Raw genomic sequence first — 18,174 nt, forward strand, 5'->3', positions numbered from 1 at the left:
ACCGTTGTTTCTGTGAGATTATAAGCTTCAGGGAAAAACACTTAGGAATGGTGTAAAAACTCTGAAATGTAAAATATAGGACTTTTAATGACAGCAAATTTTCATTAGTAACAACTCAACTTTAAAATAATGCAATATGATATAAAGAAAATTCTTTGAGCAAAGAGAAGGTTGTGCAAATTATTGTTAACCACAATTTAGTGAATTTCAATTACAAGTTTCATGGCATATGAAAAAATAACTTTTGGTCTGGAAGCTATTTTATAAATAGAAGGCACACATAAATAGAAGCCACTAGATGATTGAACACTTTCAAAATTCAAGAAAAGAAATAATGCTTTTTAGTATATTAATGTTATCATTGTAATTTGAATTTTTTACCACCTAGTATTCACTGCAACCTCAAATAAATCACCCATTCAGTTCTGTGTCTGGATACCTTATGAAAAATTATTACTTTGGAAACAATTTGCAATGTTAGAAAGATAATAAGTAGTATTCCATAAGGATCACAATAATGAAATCTATACAATTAAAAGATACATTAAAAATGAGTAGCCTAATTTTCTGGTTTGTTACTAATTAATTACCCTACTTAAAATTCTTTTTAATGTTAATTTATTTTTGAGAGAGAGACATACACACAAAGCGTGAGCAGGGGAGGAGCAGAGAGAAGGAGACACAGAATCTAAAGCAGGATCCAGGCTCTGAGCTGTCAGCACAGAGTCTGATGTGGGGCTCAAACCCACAAGCTGTGAGATCATGACCTGAGCTGAAGTCAGATGCTTAACTGACTGAACCATTCAGGCACCCCTAAATTAGCCTACTTTAGATAGGATTTTTTAAAAGCCAAGATCTTGTTTGTAATTTTTAAAATACAACTACATTAATATTTGTTATATAGAAGTCTAACATTTTTAAAGTTTAGACTTAAGATTTAAAACTAACTTTGTATTTAGGATGTTTTTACAGAGAATGGTTAACTGTTTAAGATATGCTCTGTGAAAGCTGGGTAGAATGCTATTCTCAGAAGTATATTAGGAACTTTGCATGAAGATTAACCAATTGCCAAAAGATAGTTGAAAACAGTTGTTGACATACTTGGCCTAATCTGTAAGGCTTCTTTTCTAGAATGGATATATCAAAAATACAATAAAACTCATCATTTCTACTAACACCTAGATGTGTAAAACATTAGTTAGGAAGTATTTGTCTAGCATTTAAAATTTCTATATAAATATATAACTTATTTTGAATATTGTTGCTGCATTTTTATGAGAAAGCTTTTTTCTTTTCATGTTTTTGTGTTTTTTAAATGTTTTTTACTTATGGAAAATTATTTTATATGCAATGAAATATACAGAACCTAAGTGTACAATTCAATGAGTTTTTACGAATGCATACTCTTATGTAACACCACTCAACAACGTATAGAACATTTCCATCTCCCACAGAAAATTCCCTTGGATACCCACTCTCCAAAGCAACCACTGTCATGATTTCAATCAGCAAAAGTTAGTTTAAGTTGTTCCTGGCTGTATGTACTCTTTAATGTCTGGTCTGTTTCTTTCAACATAATTGTGAAAATTTCAGTAATTGTTCTTTTTTACTGTGGGGCAATTTCCCATCTTATGAATATTGCATTATTTGTGTGTGTGTGTGTGTGTGGACATGTAGCTTCTTCTAAACTAAGTATTTTGAATAAAATTGCCATACATATATTTTTTAAATCTTTTTTGTGGAATTCCTGGGTCATAGTCTAGATATGTGTTTGTGTGTAAGTAACTGACAGTTTTCTAAAATGGTTGTACTATTTTAAATACACCCCAACAGCAAAATAGGAGAGTTATAATTATTTCTCAATATCACCAGAATTTGGTGTTAACAGTCTTTTTAATTTAGACATTCCAGTTGGTGTCAACATTTTCTATCTTATTATAAGTTGTATTTTCATATCAGTGACGATTAATGATGTTAAACCCTCTATGAGTTTGATATTTTTAGATTCGACACGTGAGTGACATTATGTAGTATTTACCTTTCTGTTTCTGGCTTATTTCACTTGGCATAATGATTTTAAACATTTCTTCTTTTCATATATAAACATTTATAGTATAATCTCCTCTGGATAATTATATATCAAAATGTTTGGTTTTTTTCTTTCAGGTAAAATATTTTCTAATTTCCTTTGCAATTTCTTCTTTGAGCCATGGTTATATACAAATATGTTTCATTTCTGATTATTTGGAACTTTTCTAGATATTCTTATGTCATCAATTTTTAACTTATGCCATTGTCAGAGAATATATCTTTAAGACTTAATTTTTAAAAGCTGGCTGAGAAATTTTCAGTGGCTCAGCATATGATTTAACTTGTTGAATATTCTTCCCATGCACACTTGAAAATAGTGTATATTCTTCAGTTATTGGCTATAATGTTCTAGGTATTAGTCGAATGTGTTTGACACTAATGTTTTGCAAATCTAGATCCTTACAACTTTTCAGTTTAATTATTCTATGAATTATTGAGAAGGGAATGTTAACATATCCCACAACGATTGTACATTTGTCTGTTTCTTCTTTCGGTTCTGTCAGTATTTGATTCATGTACTTCAAAGTTTGGTTTTTTTTCCTTAACAAATACATATTTATGATTGCTATAACTTCCTAACTGACCCTTAATCATTATCAACTGTCTCTTTTATCTTTGGGAATACTTCTTGTCCTTCTTTTGTTTGGGAGCACCTGTCAGTTAGGCATCCAACCAGGTCAGGTCATGATCTCGTGGTTCATGAGTTCAAACCCAGTGTCGGGGTTTGTGCTGATAGCTCTGAGCCTGGAGCCTGCTTCGGATTCTGTGCCAACTTCTCCCTCTGTTCCACCCCCGCTCACACTCTGTCTCTCTTTATGTCAAAAATAAATAAAAAATAAAGAAATTTTTAATAAAAAATAAAAGTCTTTTGTTTGATATTAATATAGACATGCTTTTTAGTTTATTGTTTGCATTGTGTATCTTTTTCTATCCTTATTTTTGAATTATTTGTGTCATATTTAAACGTGTGCCTGGTGACAACAAAGTATGCCTCTTGTGGACAGCATATAATTGGGCCTTTCATTTGTATTGTGACTGACAATCTCTGCTTTTTAAATGAAGCATATATATATATATATATATATATATTTAATTTTTAGAGAGAAAGAGAGCATGAGCTAGGGAGAGGGCAGAGGGAGAGTAAGAGAGAATCTTAAGCAGGCTCCCTGTTCAGCATGGAACCTGACACAGGGCTCGATTCCAGGCCCTGGATCATGACGTGAGCCCAAATCAAGAGTCTGATGCTCAATCTACTGAGCCATGAAGACGCCCCTAATCTGCACTTAAAGTCATTATTAATTTTATTGAATTTAGTTCTACTATTTGCTATTTGTTTTCTACTTGTCTTATCTCTTTTTTAGTTCCTCTCTTCTCTCTCTCTTGCCTTCCTTTGAGTTAATTGAATAGTTTTAGTTTTCTACTTTAATTAATCTGTTGGATTTTTAGCTATACTTATTTTTAGTGGTTGCTCAAGGAGATTACAATATGATTATTTAGTTTGTCATAGCTACTTAATATTGTACAACTTCACATAAAAATGTGAAGTTGCAGGGCACCTGGGTGGCTCAGTTGGTTAAGCAGCCAGCTTCAGCTCAGATCATGATCTCGCAGTCTGTGAGTTCGAGCCCCGCATCAGGCTCTGTGCTGACAGCTCAGAGCCTAGAGCCTGCTTCCAATTCTGTCTCTGTCTCCCTCTCTCTCTGACACTCCCTTGCTTGCTTTCTGTCTCTCTCTCTCTCAAAAATAATAAGCATTAAAAAATATTAAGTTGCAAAAATACAATTCCATGCATTTTGCCATATTTTGTGCTATTCATGTCATGCACTTGATATCTGTATACTTTAAATAATTTACATATATGTACATTGTAAACCACAGTTTATTGTACTATGTTTCTTACAGGGCCAGTAGAGATTTAAATGAATTGAGAAAAGACCACATATCTTTTCTATATAATTATTGTTTCTGGTGTTCTTTATTTCAGTGTCATTTCATCTAGGTTCATACTTCTAGTGTCATTGCCCTTTAACTTTCTTAAGACTTTCTTCTGTGCAGGTATGCTTGCATCAAATTCTCTCAGATTTTATTTACTTTAAATAGATTTATTTTGCTTCCACTTTTGAAGGATTTTTTTCTCTGGATATAAAATTCTGGATGGATAATTACCCCATCTCCCTGCCACCCTCCACACCCCAGTATTTTTCACTTTAAAAATGTCATTCCTTTGTCTTCTAGTACTTATTGTTTCCGATGAGATGTCAGCTGCCATTTATATTCTTAGCTCTGGTGTGTGATACATGTTACTTTTTCTGGCACTTCTCAAGACATTTTTCTTTATCTTTTCTTTAAGGCAGTTTGTCAGTGATATGACTAATGTGCTTTTTGTTGCATTTGTTTTTTGCTAAGGGTTCATTTAATTTTTTGTATTGATAAATATTTTCTGAAATTTGAGAAATTTCTGGTCATTATTTTTTCACATATTTTTCTTCCTTCTTCTATTCTGAGACTCCATTTATAACCTCTTGATATCATCATCCTTTAAGTGACTGAGGCTTTTTTAATTTTTTTCATTTTTTTCTATGTTCTTCAGATTGGGTTCTATTGATGTTTCACCAAGTTTATTGACAATATTCTGCTGTCTTTAAGCTGTTATAAGTCCAATGAATGTTTCATTTCAGATGTATTTTTAAGTTCTAGAATTTTGATTAATTCTGTTTCATTATCTCTGTTTCTCTGCTGAAATTCCCTATTCGGTTTCTAATTATGGTCATGTTTTCTGTTAAGTAAAATAAAATATTTACATAGTTTTAAATTTATTTTCTGATAATTCCTACACTTGAGGTATTCTGTGATTTTTTTTCTGTTGAACACTTTTTTCTCTTGACTATGAGTCACATTTTCCTGTCAGTAGTAATTTTCCTGCCTGCCTTGTAATTTTTAAATTTATATTAGACTTTGCTGGTGATGTTTTGCATAAACTCTGGATTTTGTTATCTTGTTCTTAAGGGTGTTAGTCTTTATTCTAACAGACTATTAAATTACTGAATGATGATTTTGTGAGTATGTGGTTTTGGTTTCTCTATTATCTACAGAGGAAATTCCTTGATCCTGGAACAGAGAATAAAGTAAATATATGATTCTTTTAGGATTTTAATATGAGGCCTGTGCTATTTACCAAGCCCTTAATTTGGTGGGATTGAAACTCCAAATTCCAAGGGCGGCTGGGGGGCTCAGTCAGTTAAGCATCCGACTTTAGCTCAGGTCCTGATCTCACAGCTCCTGAGTTGGAGCCCGTGTCAGACTCTGTGCTGCTAACTCGAAGCCTGGAGCCCACTTCAGATTCTGCAATTCCCAGTTTCTCTGCCCTTCCCCCACTCATGTTCTGTCTCTTTCTCCTTCAAAAATAAATAAACTTTAAAAAAAATTAAAAAATATTGGATCTCCAAATTCTGTCTCCCCTGCACTGGGAAGCAATTAAAATTTCTACTCAGTTTTCCATCTGTTTCTTTCCACTGTGTTCCTCAGTCTGTCCTTATACATGTATGATTAAGAGAGTAGCCAAGGATTTCAGAGGAGTTTAGACCCAGAATTTAGGCCTACCCCCTTTTTGGCTCCCTCCTTTTCCAGCTACTTTGGCAGTCTCACATTCCATTCTCTGACACCTCAAGCCACAAGTTGTTTGTTCGTTCGTTTGTTTGTTTCCTCCATCCAGGGTACATGGTTGTTATCTGCAGGAGATTTAATCTGATACAAACTGCTGTTGTATCATCAAAACAGATTCTCAAACTTAGTATATTTGGGCGCTGAAATATTTTGATACACATTTTTGACTGCCTCTGCAAAATTATTTTTCGCATGATTTTGACAATTCTAGTCACACTGAACATTTTATTTACAATAGCCTTACTGAATATTTTGTGATAAGCACATAGAAGAGAGGTTTACATTGCAATAATATACATGACTCTAAAAGGAACAGTAGTAGATATTTTTGTTCTTACAAATATTTTGGCAATCAGGGACTTTTCTATTGGCTACTTTATTTCACAGAATCCCCAGTCTCACTCTATCTTTTGATCCTTTCTCCTCTATTCGTTGTTTCTCTTTCCATCTCCTTTTATTCTCTCCCCCCACCCTTACCCAGTGTGTGTGTGTGTGTGTGTGTGTGTGTGTGTGTGTATGCATGTCTCATGGAATCCCTGTAAACTCCAAATTCTTTTTTCTCTTTTGTAGAGCTTTCCCCAAACTTTAGATCAGGATTCCTTTTGTATATTTTAATCTATCAAGGTTTTCTGTGCAACTACACTCTTTAGAAAACAGGAATTGTTTCAAGCAGCATTTCATTACAATCAGCATTGGTGACACTTGTTCATCAATCAATACTGGTTACAGAATTGGTGACACTTCCTTCTTGAAATCTGTGCATGCATTCATCCATTTGTTCATTTATTTGTTAAATAAATACTTCCTTCCTAATGTTTTCTTTATTTTTGAGAGAGAGAGAGAAAGAGAGAGCGCATAAGCAGGGGAGGGGCTAAGAGAGGTGGGGACAGAGGATCTAAAGCTGACTCCACACTAACAGCTGCAAGCCCGATGTGGGGCTCAAACTCAGGAACCGTGAGATCATGACCTGAGCTAAAGTCAGATGCTCAACCGAGTAAGCCACACAGGTGCCCCTGTTAAACAAATATTTCTTAATATCAATATATGCCAGATATTATGGGCTTACCTAAATTTTTTTTATGATTTTATTTCCAGTTCTATTTGACTGCCCATTTACTACTAACTTTACAGAGACTCAGTTCATCATCTGCTGTTGTGAAACTATATATACAAATACTCCCCTTAAATGTTTATTTACTCTTATGATTTCCAAACTTATATATGCATAATTATCCCAAATTGGCCTTTCTTGACTTCTTAGGCTAACTAACCCAATCTCTCCTCCCAAGATATCTCTATTTATTCATGTTAACAAGATATGAAACTAACATGTAATTTACTCGAATCCCTCAAACAAATCCCCCCAAACCAGTATGTCTCATTTCTTCATTAGTGTCAATGATTCAATTTAGTCTCCAGGTGCTATAGAGTTGTTCTTAATAGACAACTAACTGCTATGTAATTACTCCCTAAGAACTGCTTCAGATAAATAATTTCAAATCAAATTTGTCATTTTTGATGGATATTCTCATGAGATGGCTTGCTATCTAGAGCTGTCAAACTAGTGACTTTATAAAACAAATCAACTTATTTTCCCTCCAAGCAGAACATGTATAACCCATTTTCTTTACAGTATTCTCCAAAAAACAAAGCAAAACAAAAGTTTTACTGAGATATTTTTATAAGTAAGCTGTGCATTCAGTTAATACTTGATTTGAAAACTATTATTATTATATCTGTGGTCCATAGAGTTTTGGGTCCCCCAGTTGTCTATCTCTATGTGCAGTAGGACAGACACTTTAAACAATTTTAGGAAATTTTGTCCTGTTTACAGATACTTCTTCAGTTCTTTTTCGTGTGAATGGAATATGTTAAGATGATTTAATTTGGCACACTAATAACAGTATGTCAGTCCATATTCCCAGCTTTGTAACACCACCTGAAATCATGTTTATTTTGATAAATTCTGGCCCAGCTACTCCAAAATCTATTTCTGGAGTAAGCCAGACTGCTAGAGAGAAGAGTGCCTGAACTGAATAATTAGAACCTCTGAAGAAATAGTTTTACAAAACCATGTTTGATAGTTACTCTGCTCACTCACATTGAGAGACATTGTAAGAAAGAGCCAAGTTAAAGATACTTGGCATTTACTATGTAAGGATGTTGTTGAGGATATTGTTCATTAAATTACATTGTAACCTGTTTATCTGATTTTTTTTTGAGAGAGAGAGAAATATATCTCTCATCTCAGTAACAGGTTATTGCATTTTCTTATTAATTTTTCTTTATTTATAATCACAGAGATTTACAATCTTGAGTTTTTCCTTTGTATTACTTTCTGTAACACAGGGCCAAATCATAGCCTCCCTCTAGGAAGTGTACAGTGTACTTTTTATCTGTTGACCCAATTCCTGGGTTCATTCTATGTTGTACTCTTCTCTGCCCAAAAAATAATCACATTCTGCTGATATTCTTTTGCCTTTTTTAAAAGCTCTGTTTCTAATTATTCTTTGTTATTATTGTAATCTGCATTGTACTGTATATATACAACATCTAACCACTTTCTATCAAATTAAACTTTTCCTATTAACTAGCTATGGGGAGGCTCAGGCTTTTCTTAAGTTTAGACTTTACAAATTCATTCTGTTGATTGCTCTCTAGTGCCTCCAGTAGTTACCTAAACTCACCTCTCAAACTTTCAGTGCCTTTCAGTAACATAACACACTTTATGGCCCCCTCTTTTTTCTTATTACTTCCTTAAACTTTCTTTATTCCAGTCTAGTATACTTTCTAGACTTTGACAATTTGTAGCTACTTCTATCTTTCCCATACTCATTGTGTTTAAACATCTTTTCCAGCACGTATTTACTGATTCTCAATTGTTCCTCCAAATTATAGCCACTAGATATTCTTCCATTGAAACTTTCCTTTGGGCATCACCTATTTGTGGTGGTTTCTGTTAGCTAAATTACTTTTCGTATGTGTATGAAAAACAACTTATACCCTAAGACTAATAACTTGCTCACACCATTCAGTGTGAATGTTCAGTAATTGCTATTGATTAAATTCAAATTAGTGCAAAATTTGTATCTGGTAGGCTGAAATATTTTTTGCACTGAACTTTGTAGGAATTTCTATTTTTATATTGATTCATACTGTGTTAGTGTTGGTAAACTGTACTTTTATTTGTATAAGATCACATATTAGTATTTTGTGTTTCTAAAAAGACTGTAGATTATTTAAAATTAGTAGAGACAAAAATATTCTTAATAACCTAGGAAACATTGTGTTCATACTTTTTAAAATTTTATAAATATAATTTATAAATATAAATTTTCAGGCATCTGTTTTGCTTAAAAGAAAGTACCTCTGCAGTGGAAGATAAAAATATAGTCATAAATAAAGAATTAAGGAAACTTGGTCTTTCCTGTTAGTATACTTAATCAGGTCAGTGAGAAGTCAATACAGACTACCATAAGAATCTTATCATGGGAGGTTGGCAACTGCTCATAACTGATATTCAGAAGTTTAGAGAATAATTACACTTTATACACACTTTCATCTTCTAAGTGGAACCCTACTAAATAGTCAGTAACAACTGACATGCATTCAACCTACAACAAATGTCACTTATATAGTTCTATAGCTTTCATTTCAATCATGATGAAAATACTTCACAGATAAGAATAATTTATGAATAAAAATGTAATTTACGGAATACCTTGCCAGTGAATGTTGATCGCTTCATCACAGTTCAGTCATGTTTAGAAAATCTAAGCAAGCTGTGTGATTACTCCAGGAAGCATGGAATGATGTGTTCAAATTAGTACCATCTGTGGATAGAAAAAAATTGAGGTTTTTAGTCATTCTTAAAGAATGGAAATCCGATTCTCCATGCTAAAATGAGTGTAATCCTTTTTGTATCTGTAATTCAATAGGGCAGTTGCTTTGAAATAGTCTAGTTCAACACGCAGTTCATCAAAAGAGAAGATACCGCATATAAATGCTGGTCATTTATGAGTGCCACTGAGGTAGCCTTTAAAAAAAACTGTCTATGAGTTATACTATGTATTTGGCTTCAACTTAGATTTATTTCTGGTTTATCTTTCTAAATAAATTTATTTGGGATATGTGCGTAAAATTTTGCACCACGTGAAAACCAAAGGACTGTTTGAATGACACATAATTTATGCATACAGTCAACACTTATTGAGTGCCCAGTATGTGCCAGACACTATGTATCTGTGGAAGGTCCATCACTGTGTCTGTCAAATGGAGGGCAACTCAATTGTTGTTCCTCTTCCTTTAGTCAGGTTACAAAAAATTCTTCTTTTTTCCTTATCAAGTTAAATTACTATCCTTTTAGACCTTTTTTCCTCCTCTGTGTTATTTATTTGGAAAACATAAGGTCTGTGAACCAGAATTAATCTGCTGAAAATTTTTACTATGTAACATATTTTGCCATTGGAGTCTTCATTCCTAAGATCTGAATATTGGAGGGGGGAAAAATTGGTCATAGAACCATGGGCATTTAGTCATCCCTTTTGTTGAATTAGGAAAAGGGTAGACTCTTGCCTTCTCCAGTTCATTGGATAACTAATGCATCCCTTTTTCTTTCCACTTTAATTGCTTAGTAAACCCTGGGTAAGGGAAATTGATCATGGACTCAAAAGAGAGGGAAATGTGTAGATCATACTCCCTGTTTCCCAGGAAAGAAGAGAGTCTATGGTTTTAATGCAGTTGAAAAGTCAACATTAAACTTCTCAAGTATCCCCACTGCTCTTAGGGATAAAACTAAAAATCTTGAATCCAGTTCAGAAGGCTCAACATTATCTGATTCTGGCTTATATCTCCAGCTTCCTACCTTTATCCATGTCCTTGTGGACTCAGATATGTTTCTTAAGGGTTCCTAAAAACTACTCTCTTTTCCCTCAGAATCTTAACACATCCTGATGTTTTCACCTAGGAAGCTACATCTTTGTTATCTAATTAAATTAAAGCCTTTCCTGACCATTTATCTAAATCAAATCTCCTGTTCTCTTACTCATTTGTTCATACATTAAAAAAATATTTATTGAGTGCCTGTTTTGTTGCAAGCATTACTCTAGACCTTCAGAGACACAATCTAGTATGTAGATTGATATTTGCATGTGTATATAATAAATAATAAGCATACACGTTTTGGAGTAATTAATTGTTTTTATTGATATGAATGTAGAATCAAAACCTTTCTAGATCTTTGGTGTACATGTTGGAACGAAGTGGCAATGAAAAGAGGATTAGAGGGCACCTGGGTGGCTCAGTTGGTTGAGCATATGGTTCTTGATTTTGGCTTAGATCATGATCCCAGAGTTGTGGGATCCAGTCTCACATCAGGCTATGCACTGAGTATGAAGCCTGCTTAAGATTCATTTTCTCTCTCTCTCTCTCTCTCTCTCTCTCTCTCTCTCTCTCTCTCTGTGTGTGTGTGTGTGTGTGTGTGTGTTCCTCTCCTTGTCTCTAAAATAAAATTTTTAAAAAAATTAAAAAAATAAAAAAGGATTAGGCCTATTGAAGGTGGGTTTTCAGAGTAGAATTAATATTTATAGGAGGGTGACTATCAGTTCAAAACAATGAGGTACAGGGGCACCTGGGTGACTCAGTAGGTTAAATGTTTGACTCTTGGTTTCAGCTCAGGTCATGATCTCATAGTTCATGAGATCAAGCCCCACATTGGGCTCTGCACTGGCAGCACAGAGCCTGCTTAGGATTCTCTCTCTCCCTCTCTTTCTGCCCCCTCTTCTCCTCAAATAAATAAATAAAAACATTTTAAAAACCCAACAAAGGACAAACTAATAGAGGTATCTGGAAATAAATTTTAAAAGAAGCCCCTCAAGATTTTGAGTTTCCTTTTGCTCTACATATTTAAGCAGAGGCCAGAAAAGTAGAAGTTGGTCATTTTAAAGGAGGAAATTGTATTAGTATTCTATTGTCATGTCACAAGTTATCACAAATTTAGTGGTTTAAAACAACACTTATTGCTTATTACACAGTTCTGTTGGTCAGAAGTTTGGCTATGTTATGCCTGGATTCCTTACCCAGAGATTCACAAGCTGAAATCAAGGTGTCATTCAGCTGTATTCTCATGTGGAGCTCAATCCTCTTCTAAGCTCACAAGTTTGTGGCAGAATTTGGTTTCTTACAGTTGTAGATCTCAGATTCCCATTTCCTGGCTGGCTCATAGCCAAGAGGTTGCTCTTAATTTCTAGAGATAGTCCTAGATTCTTTACCATATGGCCCTCTTCTTCAAAACCAGCAATGGATAAATTTTTGTACATTGAATATATCTCTTGTCTAGAATATGTTACTTCCTCTGTAATGAGCCAAAGAAAACTCTCTGCTTTTAAAGGACTCATGCTATAAAATCAGGTCTACTGGATAATCTCTGCCTCTTTTGTTTATTTTTTATTTTTTAAAAGTTTTCATTTAAATTTCAGTTAACAGTGTAATACTGGCTTCAGGTGTACACTATAATAATTCAACATTTCCATACAACACCCAGGGCTTATCACAAGTATATTCCTTAACTGATTTGGTTTCTTAATTACAGCTGAAAAAACTTTTCCATATCAGCACCTATAGCAGTGCTTGGTTGAAAAACTGAACGGAGGGGAGTATACAAGGGCCAGGAATCTTGGGGGACATCTGCCTACCTAAAGGTCAGACATAAAAAGCCAAATTGACCAGGATCATCTCTAAACTTCCATCAAATTCTAACCCTGTCATATTTTGATTCATTTGCCTGTTCCATGAATTCAACCACCAAAATAGATCTAAAAATGTATTTATTTCTTATTGCTACTATCTTCTTTGTCCTGAACACATCCAGTGGTCTATAAATTTGTCCCTTCTCCTGTTGTGTAATTACCAGACAAGACTTGATAAAATGTATTTCTGAACATCTCACTCTGGCACCTTGATAGCTTTCCATTGCCTGACAAACTGTAAGTCCTTCTAACACAGTATGTTCCCCAGTTATTGTACAGCCTTTCTGTTTGTAATTGCCAATATGAATTATAAACTATAGTTGAACTTGACTTAGATCACATTACCCCCTCTTCTAAGTCTCTACCTTTATAATCAGTGAAATTCTATCTCACATGCCACCTTTTCACTTAAAACTTTCCTGAACCCTCAAATCACCCATATGTCTAAATTTGTTTTCTCTTCAGGTGGTCTGAGTTCAAATTTAGTGGCTACGAGATTTAAGTAAATTATGGAAGTTCTACCTTTTATAGAAATTCAATTAAAAAATTTTTTTAATGTTTATTTTTGAGAGAGAGAGAGAGCAAACAGGGAAGGGGCAGAGAGAGAGGGAGACACAGAATCAGAAGCAGGCTCCAGGCTCTGAGCTGTCAGCACAGAACCCGACAGAGGGCTCAAACACACAAACCATGAGATCATGACCTGAGCCAAAGTCAGACGCTTAACCAACTGAGTTACCCAGGTGCCCCTGGAAATTCTATTTTTTAATCAGATCTAAAACTGATTCCTCTATAAGGTATATTTTCCTTAAAAATAACTTTTTCTCTAGTTGCTTTTCTGCATAACTAAAAATAGAAGAGGGGTGTGTTGTAGGTAGCATATCAAGTATTCTGTTTGTAATGCTACTTTGAAGGTTAATGTTTAATTAAATACAGTAAGATTCAATGATAACTATTAGTATTGGAAAATAGAGTAATTTAATCTAATCATATGGCTTTAAGTTATCTACTTCTTGTTTTCCATTGCATTAGACTTTGTCTTCTCTTCCAGATTTAGGCAAATATATAAGCAATAGATCTATAGATAATTCAATAAAAATTTAAGAGGAAATTAAAATTTTTAACTGGAGTTAAGGCCTTTCTACAGAACTCCAGACTAATGTATCCATCTACTATTTGACATCTCTTTCTGGGTATCTGCTAGGCATTTCAAAGTTAACATGCTCAAAATAAATTCTTAATCTCTCTCCCCAAAGCTTACTCTTTCCAGCTTGGTTAATAATGACTTCATCTTTCTGTTTGCTCAATCCGGAGACCATAGGGCATTCCTCTACTCTCTCTTTCCCTTCCACCTCACATGTCATGCATCAGCAAATCCTGTCAGCTCCCTTTCAAATGATGTTCAGCTCTGAAAGCTGTTCATTTCTGCTGCTGCAATCTGGGTCAGACCATCATGATCTGTTGTGTTGACATTGCAACAGCCTACTAATTGCTCTCCCTGTTTTCACCCTTATCTCCCTTCAGTCTATGCTCTGCACAGTGACTGGTGCAATTCCATGAAAACATGTTAGAGCCTGTCATTCCTCTGCTCAAATGAAAGTCATTAACAATGTCCTACAATGTCATACACAATCTAGCCTTCATTATTTCCTCTTAGACTGCAACTCCTTCTAGCCACACTGGCCTCCTTGTTATTCTCCAAATATACCAGGCATAGCTCCAACTTAGTGCCTATAATCATGCATTTTCCCCTGCAGGGAATGTCCTTTTTTCAAATATTCCCATGGTTTTCCCCAAGCCTTCATCAGGAACTTCATGCCTTCTAATCTAAAGAGCTTAGATTAGAACTTCACGTCTTCTCTGACTACTCAATTAAAAATTTCAATATCCCTAGATCATCTCTCTCTCTTTCTTATTTCTTCCTTATTTCTCCCCATAACAGCAATCATCATCTAAAATATTATATACAATATTTACTTATACTTTTATTGTGTAAATGCTGTTAAGCACTTGACACAAATTAGGTGCTCGTTAGATATTTATTGAATCCTGAATTAATATGATATGTTTAGGGGTCACCTGGGTGGCTCAGTCAGTTAAGCATCTGACTTTGGCTCACGTTATGATCTTGCAGTTCCTGAGTTCTGGCTGCATATCAGTCTCTGCACTGACAAAGCGGAGCCTGGTTGGGATTCTCTGTCGCCCTCTCCCTTCCCGCCTCCCCCATTTTTGCACTCTCCCCGCTTTCTTTCAAAATAAGTAAATAAACTTAAAAAAAACATATGATGTTTAGGAATGAATGGGTTTTCTAACTCATCATTTTCTTATTTTTAAATGTGACTATTGTTATACAGCTTTTGTGAATTATATAATTTTCACACAAGTCACTTGGTATCATTCTATCTCAGCCTTCTAAGCAAAAACCGTTGTACACACACACAGGTAAAGGCATGGCTGAAGAAAGTGCTTATACCACGTAGTGCATTGTTCTTTCGTATTCCTAACCATAACATGCTTGTATTATTACTAATTCAATAAATGGCTATTTCTTGAAAATAAGACATAAGCCTTATGTATATTGAATCCTTAACACCAGGCTCAGAGCCTGACACATGATATGTATATAGCAAACCAGTGGTTAATATGAAATCTATTAAGTGACTCCAAGTAGGACTATGTGATTGTGGGTAATATACAGATACCTTAGTCTGTGTATTGTTTAAATTTTTTTAACGTTTATTTTTGAGAGAGAGAGAAAGAGAGAGAGAGAGACAGAACATGAGCAGGGGAGGGTCAGACAGAGAGGGAGACACAGAATCCAAAACAGGCTCCAAGCTCTGAGCTGCCAGCACAGAGCCCTACATGGGGCTCAAACTCACGAACTGTGAAATCATGGCCTGAACAGAAGTCTGATGCTCAACCGACTGAGCCACCCAGGTGCCCCATAGTCTGTGTATTAACATTAGTCTTCTGGATGATATTCTAGAAAAGATTTTGTCAGTTTTAGATATATGCAAGATAAAATAAAAATCAGCTAATTAAATAAATCAATTAAGTTAATAATATTGTTTATTTAGAATTATTTTATATTCAGCATTTACTATGTATAAGATGTAATTGTGTCTATATAGACATTTAAATATGAGTATGTTTTTCTTGGGAACTGAATATTAAAACTCAGACCGTACCCAGGGAAGTACATAAGTTTAAATGAGCATATAGTTTTCTTTTGTACCAGTACTTATATATGAAGCCAAAGTAAGTTTATATAAGATTCTTATGAGTGAATTTGGGAGCAAAATTGGGAATTGATAAAATCACAGTTGTTTTGCCCTCTACCGTTTGAACCAGCAGTCTCTGAAGCATCACCTTAAGGTTCTGCTCATTAAATGTGGTGATACTAATCTAAGGGCAGTTGTAATAAGAGATTGCCACTAGGTGCATAATAGGGACATATTTTTTAATCCATTTCTTCCTTCCATTTAGAAAATTTTTGGTAATTCTAATTGTTTTCAATTTTTCTCCCTTAATTTTTAGTCCCCAGTGTACCCACAAATATTGCTTTTTCTAATGTTCAATCAACTAGTGCAACATTAACATGGATGAGACCTGACTCTATTCTTGGCTACTTCCAAAATTACAAGATCACCACTCAGTTGCGGGCTCAGAAATGCATAGAATGGGATTCTGAAGAATGTGTTGAGTATCAAAAAACCCAATACCTTTATGAAGCTAACCTAACTGAAGAGACAGTGTATGGATTAAAGAAATTTAGATGGTACAGATTCCAAGTGGCTGCCAGCACCAATGCTGGTTATGGCAATGCTTCAAATTGGATATCTACACAAACCCTGCCTGGCCGTAAGTATTATCTTGTATGTGTATTTATACTTCTGCATTCAAGAAAAAGCTCTTTGAATGATTTTCCACAAAAATCACTCAAAGTATATGTAATAATTGCTCTTGCAACTTTAATTTTATTTTTAAAACTAACTAGTTAGCCTACTTGCTTAGACAGCATTAATCATAATTAGCTAAATAAATTTCTGGTGCTTATCCTGAACACTATCTACACGGAATTTTAATGGCTTCTATGCAAAAGAAATAAGTATTACACACTTATAAATAAATACATATACACACACATTGATATCTGTTAATGATTTCTACTTAATACAGTTGTGTATAAAATCGCTGAACATGAGAATAACTGAATTAGTGTATACACTAATGCACATAGTACCATTTGTTTTTAATTTAATTGAATCCCAATGGGAAATTCAATTTCAAACATTATTTGTTAGGGCTTTTCTCAGACTTTCAGAGTTGTACCGAGGTCCTAGAGTCTTCTCTTGCAATAAAGCATTATGTGCCTCTCTTGTAGTATTATTAGGCTATACTGATTGCCACTGAGCACCCTTAGTCCATGCCTACCTTTTCACTTCATGTATAGATGCTTTGCTGCTTTTAAGCCAGACTTTACAACCTTTTCAGTGACTTTAGGCGCACGTGCGCGCACACACACACACACACACACACACACACACACACACACACACTCTTGCAATAGCTGAGACAGATCTCTCAGCAAGCAGCTTTTCAGCTTGTGCTTTTTACCTAATAAAATTCTGAGGAAGGAAATACCAAGAGTGCAACTCCTAGCTTGAGATATGGGGAAGGAAAAAATACAAAGAAAAAACACATAATAATTTTTCAAAATTATTCTGCCATCTACCTATCTTTCAGGACTTTTGTATTCAAGAAAAATCTCTTTACATGCTTTTCCATAGAAATCACTCAAAGTATAGGTAAGATGCTCTTGCTACTTTAGTTTTATATTTTAAAACTAACTGATTACTTGGTTAGATAATATGATTACCCATTAGTAAGTAAATAAATGTCTATTATTTATCCTGAACACTATCTACATAGAATTGTAATGTCTTCCATAAAAAAACAAATAAATTATAAATCAAGTCCTGCAAGTCAGAGCTCAGGAATGGCTGCACAATCTGAAATGCCACTTCCACCCCAAGATATTCATAGGAAATTTCAAGTTGGCCGGGTCGCCCATCTCAACACCATCCCACATAAGCCATCCAAATAGGGACCTTAAGTTATCATTCTTCTCTCTTGATCAAGACTGTTACTAGATGATTCCTTTCAAATCCAAATCACATTTTCCTAAAAGTTTTTGATACCTATAGGTAGAGTAACATACACACGTGCAAACACACACACACACACACACACACACAGATTGTCAGTGATAAATAGATGCTGTTGTAGATCTTTATAGATAGAGAAATAAACTTTGATCTAGAAGTTTTATTTTTAGGTCCCTGATTGTGCCTCTTGTTACTCTTCCCAGGAGTACCTGGCATAATGTTTGCATAAAATTCCAATCAATATTTGTTAATGCAACACAACATTTGAGATAGAATCCACGTGATTCAGCCTTCAACACAATTTTCCAGCTTCTGCTCCTTGTAGCACTTTGACTTGGGTTCTATAGTATCCTCTCTTCTGGTTTTTCTCCTATCTTCGCTAGTAACTCTTTTCAGTCTTCTTTGCTCATTCTTTTTTTAACTCTAAGTGTTGGAGAGCCCATATATCTATATTTGACCTTTTTCTGTTTCAATACACAACCCTTAGGAGATCTGACCTTCAAGTAACC

The 18,174-nt window shown here is 34.6% G+C and overlaps 1 protein-coding gene across 1 annotated transcript in view; it reads left to right on the top strand.

Annotated features, from left to right (window-relative positions):
- The window catches only part of PTPRQ (protein tyrosine phosphatase receptor type Q), a 199,313-nt gene that overhangs the window by 87,212 nt on the left and 93,927 nt on the right, over positions 1–18,174 (top strand). Inside the window, exon 26 of the mRNA XM_042990863.1 lies at positions 16,035–16,358. Within this exon, the coding sequence (XP_042846797.1) occupies positions 16,035–16,358 (324 nt within the window). The remainder of the gene's footprint in view (positions 1–16,034; positions 16,359–18,174) is intronic.

Source organism: Panthera tigris, chromosome B4 (genome assembly GCF_018350195.1).
Source record: "Panthera tigris isolate Pti1 chromosome B4, P.tigris_Pti1_mat1.1, whole genome shotgun sequence".
In the NCBI taxonomy this organism is placed as follows: domain Eukaryota; kingdom Metazoa; phylum Chordata; class Mammalia; order Carnivora; family Felidae; genus Panthera; species Panthera tigris.